This window comes from Lactuca serriola, chromosome 2 (genome assembly GCF_051521515.1).
Source record: "Lactuca serriola cultivar US96UC23 chromosome 2, Lser_US96UC23_V15, whole genome shotgun sequence".
In the NCBI taxonomy this organism is placed as follows: Eukaryota; Viridiplantae; Streptophyta; class Magnoliopsida; order Asterales; family Asteraceae; genus Lactuca; species Lactuca serriola.
The window spans coordinates 165,910,600-165,933,546 of record NC_136409.1 but is presented as its reverse complement, the minus strand read 5'-3'; the positions used below and the strand labels follow the sequence as shown (position 1 = coordinate 165,933,546).

The window sequence follows — 22,947 nt, the reverse complement described above, 5'->3', positions numbered from 1 at the left end:
ATCCAGATGTGTTTGAAGCCTCTTCTGATAAACCTCTGCAAGTGGTTATGTGGCCTCCCACGTCTCAAGTGAAACAATTTCCCATTGTTCAAGGCTATCCAGATGGATCACTCGGTTCTATGGAGTGTTGGGTTTATGATGAGAGTACTTGTGGTGCAGTCATTAAGCTCAAGAATGGGTGCATACGACTGTATGATCGAAGAGACCTACTGCAGTTCAGGAAGTGGGATATTCATTACCTGAGCAATTTTCAGATCAAAGTGGTTGAAGATATCTATGAGCAGGGAGCCAAGGTGTATACCAGGATGGTTGCTGAGATCTTGAGCAAGCAGATGTGGAATGGCGCTATGGCCCAAATGGATGTCATGCTGGTAAAGAAAGGAATGGGGCCGAGCTAGTCCAAACCAAGGGGGAGATTGAAAGACCCTGTATAGTGGTTTGGTCTAGACATAGTCGTTGATAGCAGTAGATATGTAATTATGATTGTTTTGTCATGAGTTTACGGTCAGAATGGGTTTACGGCCGTAAACTCCTTACGGCCGTAAACACCTTACGGTCTTTAGTCAAGTCTATAAATAGCGAGTTGTGTCAGTCTTTGTTGGTTGTTGATGCTTTCGTATACTCCCAAGTTGTATCAGACGTTTTATAGCATTGAAGCGTATGCAAGCTTGGTCTTTTGTTCTATATTCGCTTATTATTTTGTGTTTGCATCTGTTATTATCTTTGATCATTGGTAGATTTGTTTTTCGGGACTTTACACAGATCTATTCCGAGCAGGGCTCGATGCTGGGCGGGGCCCGATTATGGGTGGAGCCCATTATGTGTTTAATATGTATGGTATGTGGTATTTTGGTGGAACTCACTAAGCTTCGTGCTTATGGTTTTCACTTTATGTTTCAGGTACTTCCGGATCAAAAAGGAAGAGCTCGGGGTGATCGCATCGTACACACCATGATTGTTCCGCATTTTATTTGACTATGATGCAAATTGGATGATTTTGACATATTCTGATTTATTTATGGTTTTTATGAAAATGTTTTGGATGATGGCTGAGTTATTATAAAAACAAAAAATGTTGGTCTTAAATTTTAGGACATTACATGCACATCCTCCAGTTTTTATGAGATTTGATTTTGGGATGCTCTGATTTCTGACTATTGACACTTTGGAAACTATGTTTGTAAACATGTATGGTTTTGGGTTGCTTTGAAAAAAATGAAAATTTTATCGTGATTTTTGGGATGTTACAAGAATGAAAGGTAACGACCTTTCAATCTGATGCGTAACCACGCCGCGGCTACATGTTCGCCTCATCAAGATGACCATTTGAACCGAGGCCAAAGACAATCATTTACTTGCCACGTCGTGACCATCTTCTTGCCACACCGTGATAATCTTTCTCAGTGACACTACACTTTGGCCACCACACCATGGCATCCATATGTTGCGCCACGGGGAAAAGTGTGTTGCCATTATCTTTTATGGATAAGACTTGTCGCTCCATGGAGATTCATCCACCGTATTATGGTGCCGGTTTGACTGCAATCCTTAGTTGATTTCCTTCTAGCGTTGGGATATTTTTTCTTCAATCTTCAAACCTTCATAACTTCTTCATTACTAATCCATTTTTGATGTCCTTTGTATCCATGTGAAGGTGGGAACATGCTTTATAACTATGTTAAGTCATATATCACTAACTTAATACATGTCTTAATCTGTTAAGTCACAACGTTGGCCCAAAAAACATAAAATTCCCATTTTACCATTTTTACCAAAATACATATTCTCATGTATTATTTCTCTTGAATTTATTCATCTAACATCTTCTAAGTGACTTAAAATCTTATTGGCCATTTTTATGAAGTCACAACTTCATAATCTTATAGCTTTTTCATAATTGATCATTTTTCCCTTTGGTCAATATTTGACTAAAAGTCAATTTTTTCTAAACTTCAGGTTCTTACAATCGACCCATTAACCATTGACTTTTTGACCACATTGACTTATGGTCAAACTTGGATAAATATGAGTATTAGACTGAGGTTTGGCCTTTTATTAAATTTAGGTGGTTTGTGATAGCCATTTCATTTGCATATATTACTTTTAGATTTTAGCTGCTAGTTTCAAGTGAGTTTTCTAACTATACTATGTGTGACATTATATGTCCTGTGTGTGGTAGGATGTTTGTGTACTGTTACTATACATATGTCTGATAGACTAGAGTAGTCTTTTATTAGGATATTTAGTAGGTTGTATGATGTGATCTCATGCCTTCATTTGCATGATAGCTAAGAGCCTTCGTTTGTATGATGGCGAAGAGCCTATAATTTGTTTGATGGTTGAGAGCCTACAATTGTATGATGGTTGGGAGCCTATAGTTGGTATGCATGATGATATCGTGGGCTTACTGTTTTATGTATTGTATATGCGGTGAAATATTTTGTATAATGGGGATGTTATTAAGCATATGCTTATGTTTTAACATTAAATGCATTTTAGGTTGTTCAGATGTAGAAGGGAAGGGCGTGACGTGACTGTACACCCACATCGATGTTATGTTACTATTTAGAGACTTCTGCTGGTGTTTATGATTCAACTCTAATTTAACATTACGATTTACGATTTTGAAACAAATGATAGTTATGTTATTTATTCAAAAGATGAGTTTTGGATGTTTAATCTTATTTAAAAAACGAAAATTTTATCTATAAATTTGGGACGTTACATAATCATGTTGTAGTTTAGTGTTAGAACAAATCCTTGATCTCAAATTAATCATCATAAGCACTTAGAGTGGCATTAAGGGTCTTTAAATCAAAATGTTCAAGCTATGAAAGCTTGTTGGAGGTTTAAACTCGTCTTGTGCTATCAAACATTTCTAATTGACTAAGTAGAACCATATAGTGATTGTACTTGATCGAGTAAACCTTTGCTTGCACATAATTCTTTTGACCCATTTTCACTTTTTGTTGCACCATTGCCTTTTATAAGCTTATGGATGATGGAAAATGAGTAGTTTAGGTTTATATACTTTCGTTTATGTATACAAAAAGTAATTAGTAAATAATTCCTCAATTTATTTGATATTAGGTAACTAATATACATCCAAACGACACTAGAAATGAAGTAGTGTACTTGCAACATTTTAGGTGAGTTTATTACCTAAGAATACATGTCCCTATTGTACTTTGAAAAGAACCTTGATTTGATTTTTTTTTGTGCTTTTACTACTAGAGATACTATATGATATATATGTGTACATTTAAGAAATGTATTTATAAATAATTTTGAAAATGGGGACAGACAACTTCGTTTTGAAATAAGATTTTGGTCATGAATTTGTGCATCCACTTAGAATGAGATATGACTCACGTGGCAATTTATGACTCAAGTACCCATGTTATTGTGATGTACCAATATTCTAAATAATCCTTACTTGTACGTGAGGCTAACTACCTCTCATGTGTTTCATGTGTAATAATTTATAATTCAACTTTAGTTTGGTGTTTTGGGGTTGAGATGACTTGGGTTAGGATTTAGAAGCATATGCATTGCATCCTTGAAGTTGTTGATTTAATCTTGATATTTTGATGATGTTTACCGATGCCTATATGTAAAATGTGTTTTTCCCAAATGATGATTATTTACCATACTTTCCATATTCTAAAACATTTTAGGGGCTTGACTTTGGTTTGGATTGCCATGTATCCAAAACCCATAAGAGGTGACATCAATAATGCTTACTATGCTTTCCAACCATAGCTTACATATTTTGACATGTATTAAGATTGAAAAACTTAGTTCAAGACCGACCGAAGATAAATTTTAGCTTTACAATATTTAGAATATGTTGTAGTTAATATTTAAAATGTATGTTAGACTGTTTACTTCCCATATTTATATGATTATTTATTAGGGAAAATGACTCTTGAGGGTAATTAACTTTTGCGTTTGTACTCATTTGGTCCCTTTTCTTTTTTTTGTATTCAATATACCATCGAACTTGTTGTTGGTGTTTACCATAGCCCTTTTGACCGGCTTTTGACCTGTGATAGCCGGTCAAAGGGTTATGGTGAACACAAACAACAAGTTCGATGGTATATTGAGTACAAAAAAAAGGAAAGGGACCAAATAAGAACAAACGCAATAGTTGGTTACCCTCCTGATTCATTTTCCCTTTACTAATTTACAACAAATCCCACATCATCTCCTACTAATATTAATGACTTTATGAGATTCATTCTTGATTCTCTTCAAAACATAACCTACGAAAAGACATTATTCATACATGTACAACTTTGTAATGCACTTGAATATTTATTAGGAGAATCTTGACTAAGCAGATGCATTTCATGACTACATTTACATTTGCAATCAAATGATTTATCGTATCATGGATTCTAGACAAGTCTACAAACGAGTGGAATCACAAGTGCAGTGATTTTGGAGTTTACTTAGCTTTAAGATCGAACTCATGGGATAAGATACACATCAATATGTATAATATCATGTTGTTTTTGTAGACACATCACCATCATATTGTACATATTGATGTTGTATCTTATCCCATGAGTTCGATCTTAAAGCTAAGTAAACTCAAAAATCATAGCACTTGTGATTCCACTCGTTTGTAGATTTTGTCTAGAATCCATGATATGATAAATCATTTTATTGGAAATGTAAATGTAGTCATGAAATGCGCCTGCTTAGTCAAGATTCTCATAATAAATATTCAAGTGCATTACAAAGTTGTACATGTATGAATAATGCCCTTTCGTAGGTTATGTTTTGAAAAGAAACAAGAATGAATCTCATAAAGTCATTAATATCAGTAGAAGATGATGTGAGATTTGTTGTAAATTAGTAAAGGGAAAATGAATCAGGAGGGTAACCAACTGTTACGTTTGTTCTCATTTGGTCCCTTTCCTTTTTTTTGTACTCAATATACCATCGAACTTGTTGTTTGTGTTCACCATAACCCTTTGACCGGCTATCACAGGTCAAAAGCCGGTCAAAAGGGCTATCGTAAACACCAACAACAAGTTCGATGGTATATTGAATACAAAAAAAAGAAAAGGGACCAAATGAGTACAAACGCAAAAGTTAATTACCCTCAAGAGTCATTTTCCCTATTTATTATACCCTTATATGTCTTTATAACTTAAACAATTTCTAATCTTAAGGATTTGACCGTTTGAGACAATTGTCTTGCAAATTGATTTTTTAAAATATGTTATTTTTATGAAAATAGTTTTAGAGTTTAATTTCAAATGACTATTTTTAGATAACCCATAGTCCCTATACGAGGAATATATCATACACTATTTGCAAAATTTACAATTTCATGGTTAGTAGATATAAACTACATAGGGGTAGACCTAGAGAGTTTCCGGGGTAACCGGTGCACCTCTCAAATGTTTTTGGCATAATTTAAATTTTTGAGAAAATTTTCAGTGTAATATAAATTTTTCAAAATGATATCCCCAAAATCATGTGTGCTACTTCTGTAAATTCAGTAGCACTCTATTGTTCCCTTCGATAGCTTTCAAGAATCTATTTCATACATCATGAAAAAACACCATGCTATTGTTGAAGAGATCGGCTTGCCGTTGTTGAAGAGATTGGGTTGCGTGATCTCAGAAATGATTTGATTACTAAAAATTCATATTAAGGAAAAGAGAGTGAGGGGGCAGCCCTCGCCCCTATCATCCAATTCGCTCCAACATACATGCATCCACTCTTCACTTTGCTTTCCACCAAGCCAATAAAATTTGCCTCTTTGCTGACCAAACATAGCATTGAAGAGCCTATTTTACAATAAACCTTTCTTTCTAGTACTGTGACTTCAAAATATTCTAAGTTCAAAATGCAAATTAAAAAAAGAAAAAACACTTTTCATTCATAGCCAATTGATTGTTGTTCATGAAATATTTATTGCAAGTGTCAATCTTGTATAGGATAGGCTTTTAGAAGCTATTTTACGTCTTGCAGCCACTTCCACAACCACGGTTGAACCAGACAACTCCAACCTACTATCCAATTTGTTTGACTGGCCCATTTTGTTTCCTATGAAGGGACGAAAAAAACGAATACAAGCAATCACAACAATACAAGGGTTGAATAAGCAATAACTTAAACTACAGGGGCATGTTGATATTATGCATCCTAAAATTGTAGCAAAGATAGAGAGGCAGAAGGAAACATTGAGCAACGCTAAACTCACAGCCGAACAATACCGCATTCCGTGCAACTACCCCTCGGTCAACACCCTTACATCCTTATTTCCAAGTAAAAGGTCAACAGTAAAAAGGGTATTATAGTCATTTGATTTCATCCAAAAGCGTCCAATATCCCAGAGATATAGATATCAGATAGAGACACAGCTCCGTTACCATTTGTGCGTATTTTCTCTGTGCGTCTGAACTTCAGCCTTCGTGCTGTGTGTGATAGCGGCGATCGGATCCTCTTGTGATCCGTCGAAGCAATAATCTTTGGAACATCAAACCCTAAGCATAGCATTCTCCGTTAATTAGTTGTTCGGATTTCATTTCCCTTTTATCCCCCAATTTTGATCGTGATTTTGGGTTTTGGTTTTATATAAACTACATCGTCGATCAACTTATCGACCTAGAATCCTAATTTGAATCTGAATAAATCAATCGTATTCGAAACAGATTGAATTTGAAGTTTGTGTTCGAATAAAAACCCTATGGCTGCCACGAACGTTCAATCTGGTGACGGCGGGATTAACAGCCCTACTTCGCAGCGGGGGGTTTCCTCGTCTCCGTGGAGTCAGATTGTTCGCCGTGGCGGCGGAGGCGGCGAGTCAGAAGTGATTTCTCCGGTTGTGGTGGCGACGGTTGGTTCTGCTCCGGCATCACCGTCGCGTTCATCTGTTCAGGAGCATGTTGGTAACTCTTCTCCTGATTGGTCTCCGTCTAAGGTGGTTCAGGAGGCGGTCAGCTCTCCGGATGATTCGGGTACTGAGGGTCAGCCTGATGGTTCTGATAACAGCGGCGGTAATAGCGCGTCTAAGAAGCCCGTGTGGAATACACCATCAAAATCAAATGGAGTTGTTGAGGTCGTCAGTCCAGTCATGGGTACGGCTTGGCCTGCGCTAGGTGAATCCACTAAAGCTTCCCTTAAATCCTCTTCATCGGAGTCCTTAAAAGCCCTTTCAGATGGCCCTTGGCCACCTGCATTACAGGTAATACCACAGTTGTCCTGCACACCCTACATCTATGATCTATCGATAATAACCTAATCGACTGTTTCATCCGATGAAATTTGGCAAATTGAGCCTCCCGAATGTGTATACCTTGATAATCTCACCAATGTATATAGATAAAACTTTGTCTTTGAATTCAACCATGTTTAGGCTTTATAAAACTTTCTAAGTTTCAAACACAGGAAGTTCTCAAACCCATACATATCCAAATCTTACAATATACAGTTACGATTCATCTTATATGTTTATATGCTACAATGTAGGCAACTGGAAATTCATCTTCACCACATAAACAGTCAAGTGCTAACAATGCAAATTCCACTTCACCTCCAAACCATGTGGCACCAACAAGGCAAAGGTCCATGAAGCGAGGTGGTGGCAACTCTACTGCAAATGGGGTGGTTTCTCAGCCACCACCACCACCACCAAGCCAAGATTCAGTGGAAACACAAACACCCAATAACGCATCTGGGAAACCAGGTCTTGTTGCAGACCAACAACAACCTTCTCCAAGAGACCACACAGTCACACATAAAGATTCACAAAAAGGAGGCTTTGGATCACAACCTCACAGTGGCAACGATCACAATCACCACCGGGGTTCATTCAGAAGAGGCAATGGTGGACAACATAATCACAACTATGGAGGGAAACGAGATCATGATCGTGGTAATAATCACCAGGAATGGAATCAACATAGTAGAAGCTTTAATAACAGAGATTCACATGTGCAATCTCCAAGAGGTTTTTCCAGAGGTGGTGGTTACATGCGACCTTCTGTACATACTTCTGCTCCATTTATCTCTCCACAGATGCCTGTTCAAGTGCAGCCTTTTGGCAACAACATGATGTACCCTGGTGAGTTCAATTTTATTATCATGCTATAAAGTTTGTGGTTCTGTATGATGTTTACACTGTGTTGCAGATCCGACATCTCCTGTAATTTATGTTCCATATGCACCACCACCAGAGTCCCTTAGAGGCATGCCTTTTGTTACTCCATTAGCACCTTCAATGTACTTTGCTGTTCCAGATCCCCAATTGCATGCTAAGATTGTGACCCAAATCGATTATTATTTCAGGTAACCTCATTTTAAAAAAATGTAGATTAGGTTTGTTTAGATTACTATCAAGTTTTTTGTTTAAATGTTTCATTGTAGTAATGAGAACTTGGTGAGAGATACATACTTGCGAAGAAACATGGATGAACAGGGCTGGGTTCCTGCTAGCTTAATAGCAGGCTTCAAAAAAGTTAGTACTTTTTTTTTTTTGCTAAAAAAACAAATGATTTCTTATATACTTCTAATTATCTTTTGTTGTATTACAGGTTTCTTATTTGACAGATAACATTCAACTAATATTAGATGCTATGCGAACTTCGACAGTTGTGGAAGTGCAGGTACCTTTTATCATGATATTTTAATCCTCATTAATTGGATTTCTTTTACTTTGTAGTAATTTAAAATATGTTAATTTAGAAAGTGAAAGTAGTTGAATGATTTTGTTGTAGGGTGAGAAGATACGGAGGCGAAATGATTGGATGAAGTGGATGATGCCTGTAGGAGGCCCATCAAGTCCTCAAGCTGCTGTTGGAAGATCTTCAAATGATAATGAAGAGTTGGTGTCACAGCTTCAGGGTGTTCATCTTGCAACTTCTCAGGAAAAGTTCACTACTCATGGAGGCTCAATGGCTTGAAACTTATACCAAATCTTTTAACTAAAAATTCAAACATTTTGAGAAGTTCGGTTCTTGATGATCATATGATGACGTTTTGAGAGAGGCAAATGGACTGATTTTAAAAAAGAAAAAAAAAAGAGGAAAAACTTTAATAAAAAAAGATAGAATTATTATTATGATGAGGAGACTTTAAACAGTGGTAGTATGGGTTTGTTGGATTTAAAGATTTACTTTTGTTTGGACCATTATAATTTGTGGATCTTGATTTATTATGTTTTGTTGATACTTGATACTACGGGGGGAGAATTTTGTGATTTACTTCCCCACCACCACCAACTATACTATACTTGTGCTGCACCTTCTTTCAGGTGGTTGAGGGTTTCCAGATTTGATCAATTCAATTGTGTGCTTATTATATTCTCACTTAAATCTTTTACTTTCAATTTTTTGAATACACTTTTAGATGCTATAATTTTGATATGCTGGAATCATCTATTTCAAAGTCAAGTTTTATGTTTATGTTGTTTGTGTTCCAAAAATTGAAACTGGTTGTGGTTTAGCTTTGGATAAGCTCTAAATGATAGTCATACAGGGTGTTGTGTTGATGTGATACAAGTAACCCTTTTTCTAAGTGTTGAAAGGTGAGCTTGTAGAAGGTATACACATCCTTTGGCTACTCAAACATCAAAGTGATGATTTCTCATCCTTTTAAGCTTGTAGATGGAGTTGCCTTAATTTGTTGCACATTCTTCTACATTTAAGTGACATTTAGAGTTTCTTTTGCTTCGATCTTATATCTTATATGGGTATTGTCAAACATTTCTTGGCCTAAGGACATGTCAACCCTACAGATTGAGGAGACAACATTTTTCTTTGACAAAGATTACGCGAGTTGATTGACCACATCATGGTGTTAGGTTTGCGAAGCATCTTTCTTTGGAGACATCAAGTGGCGACTTGCTTCTTTACCATTAGGTTTGGTGGTTTGTTGTTGTACTCAGCAGTAGAGGTTTTCTTTTATGCTTTTAAGGACTCAAGTGTCTAATATTAGGTGTTATAAGACCACATCTTACATGATAGTGACCTATGCAATATGGATTATGATTATGTTTTTGTTTTGGTTTTTTTTTGTGATACGATTTCAAGCTTTGACTTTCATGGTTGCACTAAGAAGGATACCCCTAAAGCCCATGCAATGTCGTAAAATTGACTAGACATGGAACAACACATTGACACGATTGTTAGACAAAAATCAATTTTTGAGTGTCCATGAGCACAATATATGTTGGATTTTCTCTTGACTATCCCTATAGATGGAGTTGTGGAGTATCGTACGATTCTTAAGTATTGCCTCATGATTTGATTATTTTTGGTTGATGAGGTATGTTGAATTTGTCGAAAGGCTTGTTTGGACTTTTTTGGAGAGCATTTAGTACATTGTAGAGAGCTCTCAGGATTCAAGTACCGACATGATATGATTATGGATGTTCTTTTGACGTATTTAAGCACACCAATGTTTCTACCAAGAAAGAGATAATTGTGAACTTCTTGACTTACTATTGGATGATAGGTAACATTTTGTTTTGTTTTTTGAGTGGGTAGGAAGAAAACACATATGTATGGATTTAATAAGGGGGTTCCCTTTTGCGAGCCTGAGGAGTGGGTGTTTCACCATGATGCATGCTGTTTGAAAAATGTCTCATGCAAAGTAACAAACCATGAGAAAATATGCATGAAAAATCAACATGTTTTTGTATCATTTGTGTTTGATATAGTTGGTTTCCTTGCCCCAGACGCAACTGGTGAAGCATAGTAATTTTAAGACCTTGGGATTTATGAATGTAGTTTTAAAAGAATTTGAATTTTTCATCTAGAAGGTGTTAGCGTTGCGATTTATTACCCGTTTGTCTTTCATCTCAATATACTGCTTAAATATGAAACACTACTTTTTGTTAGGTGAGATTATTAATCCTCCTATTATTTTAGTGTTTACGGGCAGGGGCGGACGCAAGATTTTTACAGTAGGGGTGACACGGTAGTAGAAAAAAATAAAAATTCAAATTTTTTTGAAAAAATTTCCACCGCGGCCGGAAAAGTTAGGGGTTGCCGGGGCCACCGTGGACTAACCCTAGGTCCGCCCCTGTTTACGGGAATGTGGAACATAGGGCCTAACTTCCTTTATATATATATATATATATATATATATATATATATATATATATATATATATATATATATATATATATATATATATATATTTCAGTTGGGAGTAGCTTTTGTTTTTGGTTTTGGACTAGCTACTTGCATATCCAAATCTATCATAATGTTCGTAGCCAACACAAAATTCATCTTTTAGGTGCAGCCCACCACCAAGTACCTTGACTTCATGAGAATATTAGACTGTTGAGTATGAGTTAAGTAATGACATTGAGAGGCCGACCTGGCCATCCTTAACGACATGGAGCCTATAGAAACACAATCCCATAGCAACACCTTGTTGCTTCTCGTGGACTGCTTGACGCATCTCAATGCCGGTGGAGAAAAGAGAAGGATTTATTTTTTATTTTAAAACCAATAAAAATATGGTATGGTGTGTGGTGACCATAAAATGGTGTGGAGAATGACATGACATGTGATGTGACATAAAATGATGCAGATGATGTGACCCATACCCACAAACCTTAAAACTTACCGAAAAAGAAAAAAAAATTAGATGCACATTTCGAGTAAACTCAATATGATGTACCCCTCCTCCGACCACAATAAACTCCCAAATACTTTACAAAACATACAGAACTCATCCCACTAACATCCCCTTGACATCGTCATAATTTTTTGTAATAGTTTATTAATTGTAATTTAAAACTTAAATCGCGTACAAAAAATATATGCTATAAATAAAACTACTTGGATGAAGTTGGTCCTAACGAAATGAATTACCACATTTTTTTTTTCTGTATTTGACTTGGAGATTGAAATATTTAAATTCTAATTTAATCCTATATTTTTATAAACTATAAATAGAATATTGGTTAACGCTATTAAAAATTGAAATAATTCCATGGGAAGTTCAATGTGTATATTAATATTATAAACACGGGTTCACACACTAGTTAATATTATAAACAATCGACAATTTGACATCTATTCCAAAAATGTGTCAATTGTTGAAAAATATCTTATTATTTTTTTTTTTTTCATTTTCTTTCGGTTTTAGTTTCTACTACAATAATAAAGAAGTCATGTTTGGAATGAGCCTTTGTTAAAATCCAGTTTCAAAATAAAATGGAAAATATGTTTCACTGTAATCAATGATGTAAGAATATAAATTAGTTGTCTTGCATAGATGTTTGATATTTCATAATTTTGAACCAAAATAAACATGTTAATACGATCTTTTGAAATTGGATCTGGCCCCCATGATTTTCATAACCATGTTTCGTCTCTGGACATGTGTCATCATACGTAGTAGTGGACGTAGAACGTTTGAATAGTGGTGACACTAAAAAAATAATAATAACACTCATATTTCGAAGACGTTGCATCTACTAGAAAAACAAAAAAAAAAAAAAAAAACACTATGAGGCTGAATCGGAGTAGTGGCCCGGGACCTCAGACACTACATAGGTCCGCCATTGATCATACATGGCAGACGAAAATAATTTTAGTGTTGATGGTATACACATTTCACCATTAAATATTTTGTGCATATTTTACTATTTATTTTTTTTGTATATATTTTATCATTATTTTTTCTGTATATATTTTACCATTAATCTTACATGTATATAAATAAATTTGAAAAGATACTTATACTTTATTATAAATACATATTTTTACTTATAAATAAAGTATTTTTTGATGACAATTTTTTTCTCTGAATACTAATTAATGGTCAAATTTCTTTACCTTACTAATCGATCTAACCTACTGATTGGTCTAATATAATGTCAATTTTTTTGATTAAATAATGAACACCCATCACTTTTGCAAATCTAACAAATCAGTATCATAGGCTCATAGCATAGCGTTTGATAATGAAATCAAATAGTGATTCCAATTCGGTGAAACAAAGCAATTGGGTGACAACGATTGCCAATTCACAAGTGATTCTCAATCAAGAAAATTGCAGAGAATGAAATATAGTCTGCGACTTCTATGGCTTCATCAAAATTCATTCTGGTTATTAAAGACAAGTCCAAATTTGTTGTTTGCTCATTGCTCATTGATATGTTTTTGCTTACTCGTTTCAGGGTACATATTGTTGTTATTTGTAAAAAAATGTGAGTATGTTGCTATTTATATATCGGTAAAAAAGAGTAAAATGCATTGCTATTTCTTGCAATCTTCCCTTATTCGTTAGAACTAAAGACAGTTAACGAATGTTTGCAGGGAGTTGCTAGAAGACCGGTGAAAACTGCCTTACAAGAGGCGGCAAAGATGAGGGAGATGAGGTACTCAGATTTGAAGAAAATATAACTGACAGGGGCATAAGGCGTCATTTTCATTCAAGTCAAGGTTAAAAGGGTAATTTCCCATCTCTAATTTTAAATTTCTTGATGTATAATGAAGGAATGAACAGAAAAATTTAAAAAGAAATGCAGAGTTTTGAGAAAATGAGAACACTGTGCAAGTTTGACTTCAATTAGTTCAAATTTATATATCAATCACGAGGGATACTTAAATCCGGAAACCTGGAACTTTAATACATGAATAATTTATTTATAATTTTTACAAATTTATATATCAATCACGAGGGATACTTAAATCCTCGTCCACACAAAAACTCATCTCTTCATCAACATTAAAAATCAAACTATCTGAATCTAAACATCTCAAACTTGTACTCTGAAAAGAAACACTCTCCATGTCTACACGAAATCTCTGAAGCCCAACACCATCCAGACTTACCGAATTACTATCATGATCAGTCCCTTGACCGTTACGAAGCTCCGTTGACCTACCACCGGAGGTTGCCGCCAGAGGTCGTGGTGGCAGTAGATGGTGGATGAATCTATCGGCTGACAAGAGAGCTGCCTCTAGCTCACGAAAGACTTGAGTCATTGTGGGCCTTTGTTTGGGCTCTTTTACCACACATCGTAAGCCCAATCGACCCATTTTAAGCATGATATCCATGTTGCATGGCCCTAGCAACAGATTTGTATCCAGGATTTCTTCAATATTCCCACGTTCAATATGAGGCTTCGCCTGAGAAAAGAAAACAAACTAAGTTTATAACTTACACTCTACCCCTTGTACTATTACTGCATTACGATATAACTCCTTGGGATTTTGTAGAAGAAAAATTGTTTATTATTTAAATTAACTAACTTATATTGTCCAAAAGTTCATACAAAACAAGTCGCTTTTGGTCTGGTTTAGATTTGGTTTCAAGGTTATAAATAATTTTTGTGTCTCTTTCATGACTTGGTCAGCTTACCAAAGACGTTTTTTGGTTATTAAAATAGTTTAAGGAGGATATTTCTTGACCATTTCAATTTTCAAACACAAATTGGAAAGAAAACAAAAAATTATTACCCATTCAATGATGTGATAACTGGTACGACACCGGTTTGAGTCAACAGCCGGCCGAGCCGCAATGAGTTGTAAGAGAATGACTCCAAAGCTATAAACATCGCTAAACTGGCTCAAATGAAAACTTGTACAGTATGCTGGATCAAGATACCCTGGTGTGCCTTTAATCTGACTACTAACATGCGAGTTATCCCCAATTGGGCCGGATCTAACTAGCCCGAAATCCGAAACTTTGGCCTCAAACCTATCTCCAATGAGAATATTGCTTGGTTTTATATCTCGGTGGATTATGCTCGGTTTAATTCCTTCATGCAAATGAGCTATACCTTTAGCTGCTTGAATTGCTATGTTTACTCTTTGCCTCCATGTTAAGGGCTCTCTCCCCCTTCCTGTTAGACATTTTGTCGATGAGAGTTACAAATCGGTATGATGGCATAACATAACGAATAATTGTTGAAGAGTTTAATTTAAACTTACCAACAATATGTTCAAGCAACGAGCCATTTGGGACATATTCATAAACCAATATTTGCACTCCCTTCGTTCCTATGCTCGAAAAATACCAAATTTGGATTAATGTTGATAACTTATATATTTAGCGACATAAGATAGAGTTTTACAAACCAGTTTCTTCACAGTAGCCCACTAGGCTAATGAGGTTTGGATGCTTCACCTTTGAGAGTAACTTGACCTCTATCAATTTCAAATGAAAAAATGGTTTAGAAAATGAAAACGAAGCATGATCAAAGGTGATTTGGGGGTTTACCATTCCGGAATTCTTTTATGCTTGTATAAGAATCGTCACGCGCCTTCTTGATGGCTAGAGTTATATCCCCTTCAAAAGTACCTTTGTATACATTTCCGAATGCACCTGATCCTATCAGACACTCTTTTGCAAAATGATTGGTAGCATTCTCGAGCTCTTCGACTTGAAATTTCCTCAACATAAGCTCATGAGCATCAATCTTATCTTTTTATATCATACACAAGATAAAAATTATTACATGCATAAAATCATAATGACAAAAACACGAGTTTTCTTTATACAAGCTTACTACTAGATTTAGAAAGTTCGATAAATTTAAACAAACCTTTCATGTACTCCATTCGTCTCTTGAATCCAGCCAAAAACTTCTTTTTCTTGCATAAATATAACATTGCCGCGACAGAAAGTATGAGGCTACAAACGATTAGCGTTGCCCACAAATACTTGTTGTATAGTAATGAATTATCAAGCTTTTTACTCTGAAATGGTGCTTCTGGCTGTGACGCTGAAGAATCCCATTGCTTTTCGGCCATTAGCAACACGATTTTCGTGTTCTTTTTCTTGGAAAGAACAAAATCTAAATTTCTAAATTTACATAGTTCGTTCGCAGAACTTGAAGCAATATGATCTCAAAGAGATGGGGTATTGGAAGCTTTAGTGGGATTTTTTTTTTTTTTTTTTTTTTTTTTTTTTTTTTTTTTTTAAATTTCCTTCAGCCGGCACTTTGAATTGTTTCATGTTGTTTTCAATACGTCTAAATTTGATTTGTTTTTACTCTCTCTCTCTCTCTCATATATATATATATATATATATATATATATATATATATATATATATATATATATATATATATATATATATATATATATAGTTAGGTTCATGTGAGACCACTAGATTTTATGAGACGGAGAGACCAAATCTTGACCACTCATCTTGAATAATCAAAGGCTAATATTAATTTAGATTAAACCATAAAATAGGCGGTGACATTTTTGTAAATTAATGGAACTTTGGGATTAGATCAAGACATGGAGGGGTAGGAATGAAATTTTGCATTCTTTTCGGTCCAACACACAAAAACACCCGGTATTCTTCCTAAAAACCCTAGATACGAACACTAAAACCTATTTGATCCAAATCTCGATCATCGTTCTACTTCCTGAAATTCATCTTCCGATTCTTACACGAAAACCTTCGATAATCAACTAGAACACTAACTTCTTGTGATTTTGAACTCGTCATCTTCAATTTCTCTTTGGATCGATTTCAGTTTGGAGTTCTGCACTTTAATCCCTCGATAAAACCCTAAACTTACTTACTTTGATTCTTATCAAATATTTCTATCAAAGAAAACGAATACATCAACACGCGCTTTAGAATCTACACCACCAGATCATTTAAATGACATTATTACCAAAATTTCTCAAGAAATTCCAGGTATTTTCAATAGTTCTGTTAATTATCATTATATATCCTTGTTCTCGTTTGAAAACAAGGATGTTGCTTCGAGAATTGATCTTCTATTGTTGCTCCATTCTCCATATCTACATACTGTTAGTGATTAGGGTTAGACAAATACCCATTATTAGGATCATAAAGTGAAATAGGTGAAACAAATGAAATAACATTAATATTAATCTGCAAAATCGGTAGTAATCAAACTAGCAGGAGTAAGGACCTTGTGTAAATGCATTGCAAAGTATTGAAGATTTTACCCCTGTGTAACATCTCGAAATTTCAAAAGGCAAAAGTGTAATTTCAAAGGAGGGACTCGATTAGTAGGCACACTTACTCGCCGAGTCGGAGCGGGTTTTGGCTGTAGTTTAAGTGACCAACTCGCCGAGTCGGCGGCTGGACTCGACGAGTTGGTGCTAAAGAGAGAAAACCCTAATCCCAGGGGTTGCAACCTATTTAAAGGACTTTATGTCCTTCTCTCAGCCTCCTTAGCACCCCCTTGAGGCAGAGAAACCCTAGCTCGTGTGTGTGAGGCCATTGAAGAGAGATTTAAGCTTGGAAAGGTGTTCTAGTGGAAGAAGCTTGAAGGTTCAAAGGGCTTACTGCAAGGGAGTGGTGTAGATCAGGAACTTACTTCAGTTGGAGCATATGTTGGAGGTAATTATCTGTTGCTTGGGCTCTTTTTGGCATCTAGATTCATCACTTCTTGAGATTTGGGGCATTTTTGGTATGTTAAAGAGTCATTTCGGGTTTGGAGGTTAGATCTGAGGTTGCTACCTCAGATCTAGACTGGAGATGGTCCTAAATGTCATAAAGTTCCAGTCTTTGAATGATTGGTGAAGCCTCTTTGTCATAAACCCTAGCCATGGTGTGTTTTGGGCCTATATCTCTTTGCTATCACGTAAAGTTTGCAACTTTACGTGTGAGGCATGCTCTAGGACAGTGGATCTTCAGTTTGGAACCTCTACATGGCTCGAAAAGCCACTGAATGGATTAAGAACTGAAGCGACTCGACGAGTCACATGGGTGGACTCGGCGAGTTGGATGAAGATGGGCAGGAACTCGGCGAGTTGGAAGAACAACTCGGCGAGTCTGTTGAAGAATGCCTTGGACTCGGCGAGTCAAGTTGCGAAACCCCAAACCCTTCACGATTGAGACTCGGATTAGTGAGTTGAGTGGGGACTCAGTGAGTTGGACAGGGCAGGACTTGGAAATCGGTAGACTCGGCGAGTCAGGGGCTTACTCGGCGAGTCGAGTTGCGAATGGAAGGACTCTGAGCGTATGAACTTGGCGAGTCAGTAGGCAGACTCGGCGAGTAGGGTTGACTTTGACCAGGACTTTGACTTTGACCAAGAGTTGACCAGTTGAATTCCAGGGGTATTTTGGTAATGATTGATCTTTATTGAGTTTAGTTATTTGGTGTTGACCAGTAGATGAGTTCGTGTCGGTGGTTGGAGCAGCGTGATCTTATTTCTTCAGATGATAGTTGCAGGTGAGTCTTCTCACCATACCAATGGGTCTAAGGCACCAAGGCCGACCCATCTTATATTGTCTGATATGATAGTTAGCTTCATGCTAGGTGGTATGCTAGTAACTATGTGATATGTGATATGCTAGATGTCTTTGTGATACTTGCATGGAGGACCATGTGGGGTAGCCCATGGCACAATGGTATAAGACCCTGGGGGTAGCCCACGACATCCTTACATGTTTATGTACGTGTTATGTGTAGATATTTATGTGATGCATGATATGCTATTTGGTTATATATGGTATTTGCAGGGAAGACCCCGGGGGAAGCCCGTGGCATTGGATGGAAGACCATGTGGGGTAGCCCATGGCAGTCCTAGGTAAAGACCATGTGGGGTAGCCCATGGCATTAGATGTAAGACCATGTGGGGTAGCCCATGGCAGTCCTAGGTAAAGACCATGTGGGGTAGCCCATGACACTATTTCAGGTTCTATGTATGCAGGGCTTATGTGGTACATGGTAACTTTTATAGCTAACATTATATATGATACGTGTGTAGTTTTTATAGCTACAGGATATGTGATATGTGGTTTGTGTGAATGGTATGCTCTGAGAAACTCACTAAGCTTCGTGCTTACAGGTTTGTTTATGGTTTTAGGTATCATCGTGTTGGAAATGAGAGCTCGGATTGATCGCAGTGCACACACCTATGATTTCCGCAATGAATGATTTTGGGATGAACTCTGATAAACGATTTGATTGACTATGATTTGATTGTTTGAAATAAATGGTATCAATGTTTTAGTTATATTAAAAATGAAATTTTTACCCCTGATTTTTGGGACGTTACAAGTTGGTATCAGAGCCTTGGTTTGAGGGATTCAGACATACTTTTGGGTGTGTCTGGACTCAGGCTGAGGATCTGTAAGGTTTTAAAGGAAAATGTTTTAAAGGAAAAGTTTTCTAAGAAACAAAGAGGTGTGGTGCATGCAATCAACCGGGCTCAAGTAAGTTTCCCCAGAATACCCACATCTAGTTAGGGCTAGGAGAGATGTCTTTGTATGCTATATGAGCTCTTATACTTGCATGCTAGTGCTGAGTAGTAAGCGATAGATTGGCTTGATATGTGACGTTTGTAGCCTTGGGATGCTGGATGCCATGCTAGAATGAAAATGATTGTTGATATTGGTAACTGTTACATGTATGTTTTAAAATTGTATACAGTTAGGATCTCATGGCCATAGAACAATTGGTGCGGCTCGTTTCCTGTTCTGTGTATAATTTGCATGCATAAGGCAGCCGTCAGCGAGGGTGGATGTGGACAACTTGGGTTGTGGTACGTGGGCCGGATATTCCATGATCGTTTGTGGGTCGCGGATTACCCTAGGATGAGCCTAGGATGAGATTAGTGTCAGGAGTGCGTCTGTACGAATGCTGCTTGCTTTGTGCTTTGTGGGACTCTTTAGTGATGAGAGTCAGCTACTAAGTGGATGTGATGATATCCAGGAGGTAGATGACTGACATCGTGCAGAGTTCCTCAACAGCTGATGGTAGGGCAAGGTCGGGAACCTAGGAAAGCCTAGGATATGCTCCAGTGAGTTAGTGGGCGGTTCGGAGTGGTTGGGAGCCCAGGGGGAGACCTAGGAGATGCATTGATGGCCATTGTGCTGCTGTTTAGCAGACCTTTAGTACATCAGGGAAGTAGATGACTTAGAGGATTTAGGATGATTCCGGAGGAAAGTATGGATAGGTGTGGAAGGTAGTATTGGGCCCGTACTACTAAAAGCACATGATCCATACTCGAATTGGGGAAAGTCTCGAAGAATCCAAGAAACCTGGGAAAGCAATTCGTGGTTATGAGTGGACTGTGGGGATAGCTGCAGTGTAGAATGTGGATGAGCACGCAAGGGGGAAAGACCAGGGTTTGGTCCTGAACCCGGTAGAGAGCCAGTTAGCAGAAGGACTGCCAGGATTTGGATTTCGCATTGGACCTCTTGCATTAGGCGGCAAGGATTGATGGTGCGATCTATTGCACTTTCGGAGTTAAAGACCTTGTCTCGGGGATAGTTTGTAACTAGTTGAGAACACAGGTTGCTCCATTTATTGCAGATCGGCTATAGACGATTGAGCCGGTGAGTGTGTCAGGGTGCGAGACCCTGAATGTTATGACTTCTAGAGTTCGAGAGCAGGGATTGATTAGGGTCACCTTTGGAAAAGGGGACCAGCTCAGGTGCCTATAGTGGAGGATCTCGGGAGGGGATCCAGGAGTTTGGATCAACTTTGAGAGGCCAACAGGGCCGGATTCGGTACAACACTTGCGAAAACTACGCGATGGAGCTTCGTTACAAAGGATTGGATTGCCACTGGGATCGGGATGAAGTGTTGCATCATGTTTTCCGGATGGTCGAGGTGACTCAGGAGGAGATGTTCAGGAGTTCTCCAAATGTTTGAGGATATGCTATCTTTGGTCATTTCCGGTGGTATCAGTAATATATTACTTGGGGAGTATGATAGTTAGATCTCGGGCCGGTTTTCTGCTATTGTTTAAGTTAGCAAGAGTATCAGGTGCCAGCCAGCACGCCGAGGAATCCTTAAGGAATCTTCAGACGGACGTATCTTGCGGAGTAGATTCCACATATACCGTGATTGCTCCGAGTCATTGTCGGAGGTTGTTCAGTGATCTGGGTAGCTACAGGTGTAGCAGGTTTGACCACGTCAGCAGGGAATGCCCATAGGGAGCAAGTTCGTCATATTGTCATTAAGGGCAGATGGGTGACAGGAAAGTCAACTACTTGACGATCAGGGAGGAGCAGTGAGGGCACCGACTCCAGTTATCTTGGAGCTTTCAATACGCGCATGTCATTTTGGGTATGGTCGGGATTGGTTCAAGGGCTTATATGAGGGAATTATGACTAGGTTCCAGTAACCTTAGCTATCATGTTTGGAAAGGCTTTCGAGGTTGTCAAGGGAACAGAGAATCGTTGATGAAGTTTTGGTTAGACCATCTGACCTTTGATTAGCAAGAACTGAGTATGTCAGTATTTAAAGCATCTCAATCCATTGATATGATTGGGATTCAGAGATGCTAGCAGGTTTTCAGAAGTTTTGTTGTTTTGGGGAAGGGTTATTCATGGTGTTCTAGCTTTGTTAGGCACCGACCGTCAGCAAATTGATCATTAGAACGAGAGAGAGAGAGGATTTAGGAATTGTTAGGTGCATTTCATGCATTCATTTTATAGTTTTACTTCATAAAAGTGCATTGCATTTAGGTTTAAACTCATGCATTTTGCATATTTTTCGGGATTTTTCATGATACAATTCCATTTACACACTTTTATGATATTTTAGGGATTTTTGAAGGTTGGATCTTGATGGAGGAAGTTATAAAGAGTTGGAGACAAATTTTCAGAAGTGTTGGAGCATTGAAGAGAGAGAGAATGAAAAAAATAAAGAATTTGGCTTCTCAGGAGTTTACACGGCCATGTAAATGGTACCCTTTAATTTACACGGGCTGTGTGAATGTATATACAAGAGCATTCTACTTCGAAGGCCTAGAAGGATTGAGCATTCTACTTTTCTTGTTTACACGACCGTGTAAATGGCAGCCTTTAATTTACACGGGCCGTGTAAACGTCTCGACAATTTTTAAAGAAGTTTTACTCTCATATAATTGAGACAATCAGTTTTGAGGAGGAGTTAGGTCGGATTTTGGGCAGAGAGAAGGCGATTTTCAGAGCTTTTGCAAGTAGATTAACACTTGGAAACAATTTAGTTTCCTTTTTGTAAGTCAATTTGAAGTTTAAACTTGTTTGATTTGTAGTTCAACCTAGACATGTGTGGTTGATTTCATTATCATTTCCGAATCTGAATTCTCAAGTATGTGTTGTTAGGTTGTAACTTGAATATGATTTGTGTTTAACATCTAGTAATCTTTGATTTGATCTTAATCATGTGTTTGGTTGGTTCTCTTTTTCACTTGATCAATGAATTAGGGTTCTAGTCAATCTAGTTAATCAAATTATGAAATTCGTATATGTTTTATGATTTGATGTTAGTAACACACACTTACTTGGTTGTAATTAGATCAAAATTAGTGCAATCAAAGATTAAATGTTTATATTCCCAAGCTTAAGAGGAATGTTAAACATTGTTGGTATTTAGTGCAAGAACTTAATGTCATTTAATGATTTGATGCAAGAACTTATTTGAATTGAATCAATTAAATGAAGTTTTATTTGAAGAGCTTGTTTTAAATAAAATACTTTTTCCAATTTGGATATTAGAGCTTATTAATATCTAACTTACCAACCTAGATTGAACATGAGTTATGATGATATTACATCTTTCAACATAATACATGTATAAGAGTCATAATCGGAAATGTACTTCTTTTACTGCGTTTGTTATCTATCTTTCTTATTTATGAAGTTTTATTCAAGTTCAAACACAATCCCCCATTTTAATATTATTTGTATGTTGTGTGAAAAATGGCAAGATAAGAAGTCCTGTATTCCTGTGGACGACCCTGCTTACTCTATACTATCTTTAGTATAAGAAATAGTAGTGATTTGAGCTTTATTAATATTATTTTATCCCATTATTTGTTGGTTTGACAGCCAAACAAATTGGCGCCGTTGCCGGGGATATGGTAGTACTAATTGTTTATGCCAATATCTTTTCAGACAGGTACACCTATACCGGTTGATTTGGAGATAGAGAAATCCGCTAAACAAAGAAGGAAGCAAACCAGACTTTTAAAGAAACAACAACAATCCGGAGCTTCTTTATCAAATCCATAAACCACATCCTCTTCA

General features: G+C 37.0%; 2 protein-coding genes across 2 annotated transcripts; one reads left to right on the top strand and one right to left on the bottom strand.

Annotated features, from left to right (window-relative positions):
* Window positions 1-6,373: 6,373 nt before the first annotated feature.
* On the top strand, window positions 6,374-9,329 carry LOC145087292 (la-related protein 1C-like). Its single transcript, XM_079025229.1, has 6 exons — window positions 6,374-7,207; window positions 7,492-8,086; window positions 8,154-8,310; window positions 8,389-8,479; window positions 8,556-8,627; window positions 8,739-9,329. The coding sequence occupies exons 1-6, from the start codon at window positions 6,710-6,712 to the stop codon at window positions 8,922-8,924; spliced, it is 1,599 nt and encodes a 532-aa protein (XP_078881355.1). The 5' UTR covers window positions 6,374-6,709; the 3' UTR covers window positions 8,925-9,329.
* Window positions 9,330-13,564: 4,235 nt separating this feature from the next.
* On the bottom strand, window positions 13,565-15,857 carry LOC145090563 (putative serine/threonine-protein kinase PBL11). The gene is made up of 6 exons (XM_079028715.1): window positions 15,533-15,857; window positions 15,208-15,411; window positions 15,066-15,134; window positions 14,919-14,987; window positions 14,445-14,830; window positions 13,565-14,114 (listed from the first exon to the last, which is right to left on the bottom strand). Exons 1-6 carry the CDS (start codon window positions 15,738-15,740, stop codon window positions 13,653-13,655), a joined length of 1,398 nt encoding a protein of 465 aa, XP_078884841.1. The 5' UTR covers window positions 15,741-15,857; the 3' UTR covers window positions 13,565-13,652.
* Between the last annotated feature and the right edge of the window lie 7,090 nt (window positions 15,858-22,947).

Bases quoted from the DNA above. Each gene is read 5' to 3' on its own strand.
- LOC145087292 (XM_079025229.1), top strand. From the start codon at position 6,710: ATGGCTGCCACGAACGTTCAATCTGGTGACGGCGGGATTAACAGCCCT. The intron at 8,311-8,388 runs GTAACCTCATTT...GTTTCATTGTAG, and splicing joins CAAATCGATTATTATTTCAG to TAATGAGAACTTGGTGAGAG. The intron at 8,480-8,555 runs GTTAGTACTTTT...GTTGTATTACAG, and splicing joins TAATAGCAGGCTTCAAAAAA to GTTTCTTATTTGACAGATAA.
- LOC145090563 (XM_079028715.1), bottom strand. From the start codon at position 15,740: ATGGCCGAAAAGCAATGGGATTCTTCAGCGTCACAGCCAGAAGCACCA. The intron at 14,831-14,918 runs GTAAGTTTAAAT...AATGTCTAACAG, and splicing joins GTTGCTTGAACATATTGTTG to GAAGGGGGAGAGAGCCCTTA. The intron at 14,115-14,444 runs GTAATAATTTTT...TTCTTTTCTCAG, and splicing joins GTTATCACATCATTGAATGG to GCGAAGCCTCATATTGAACG.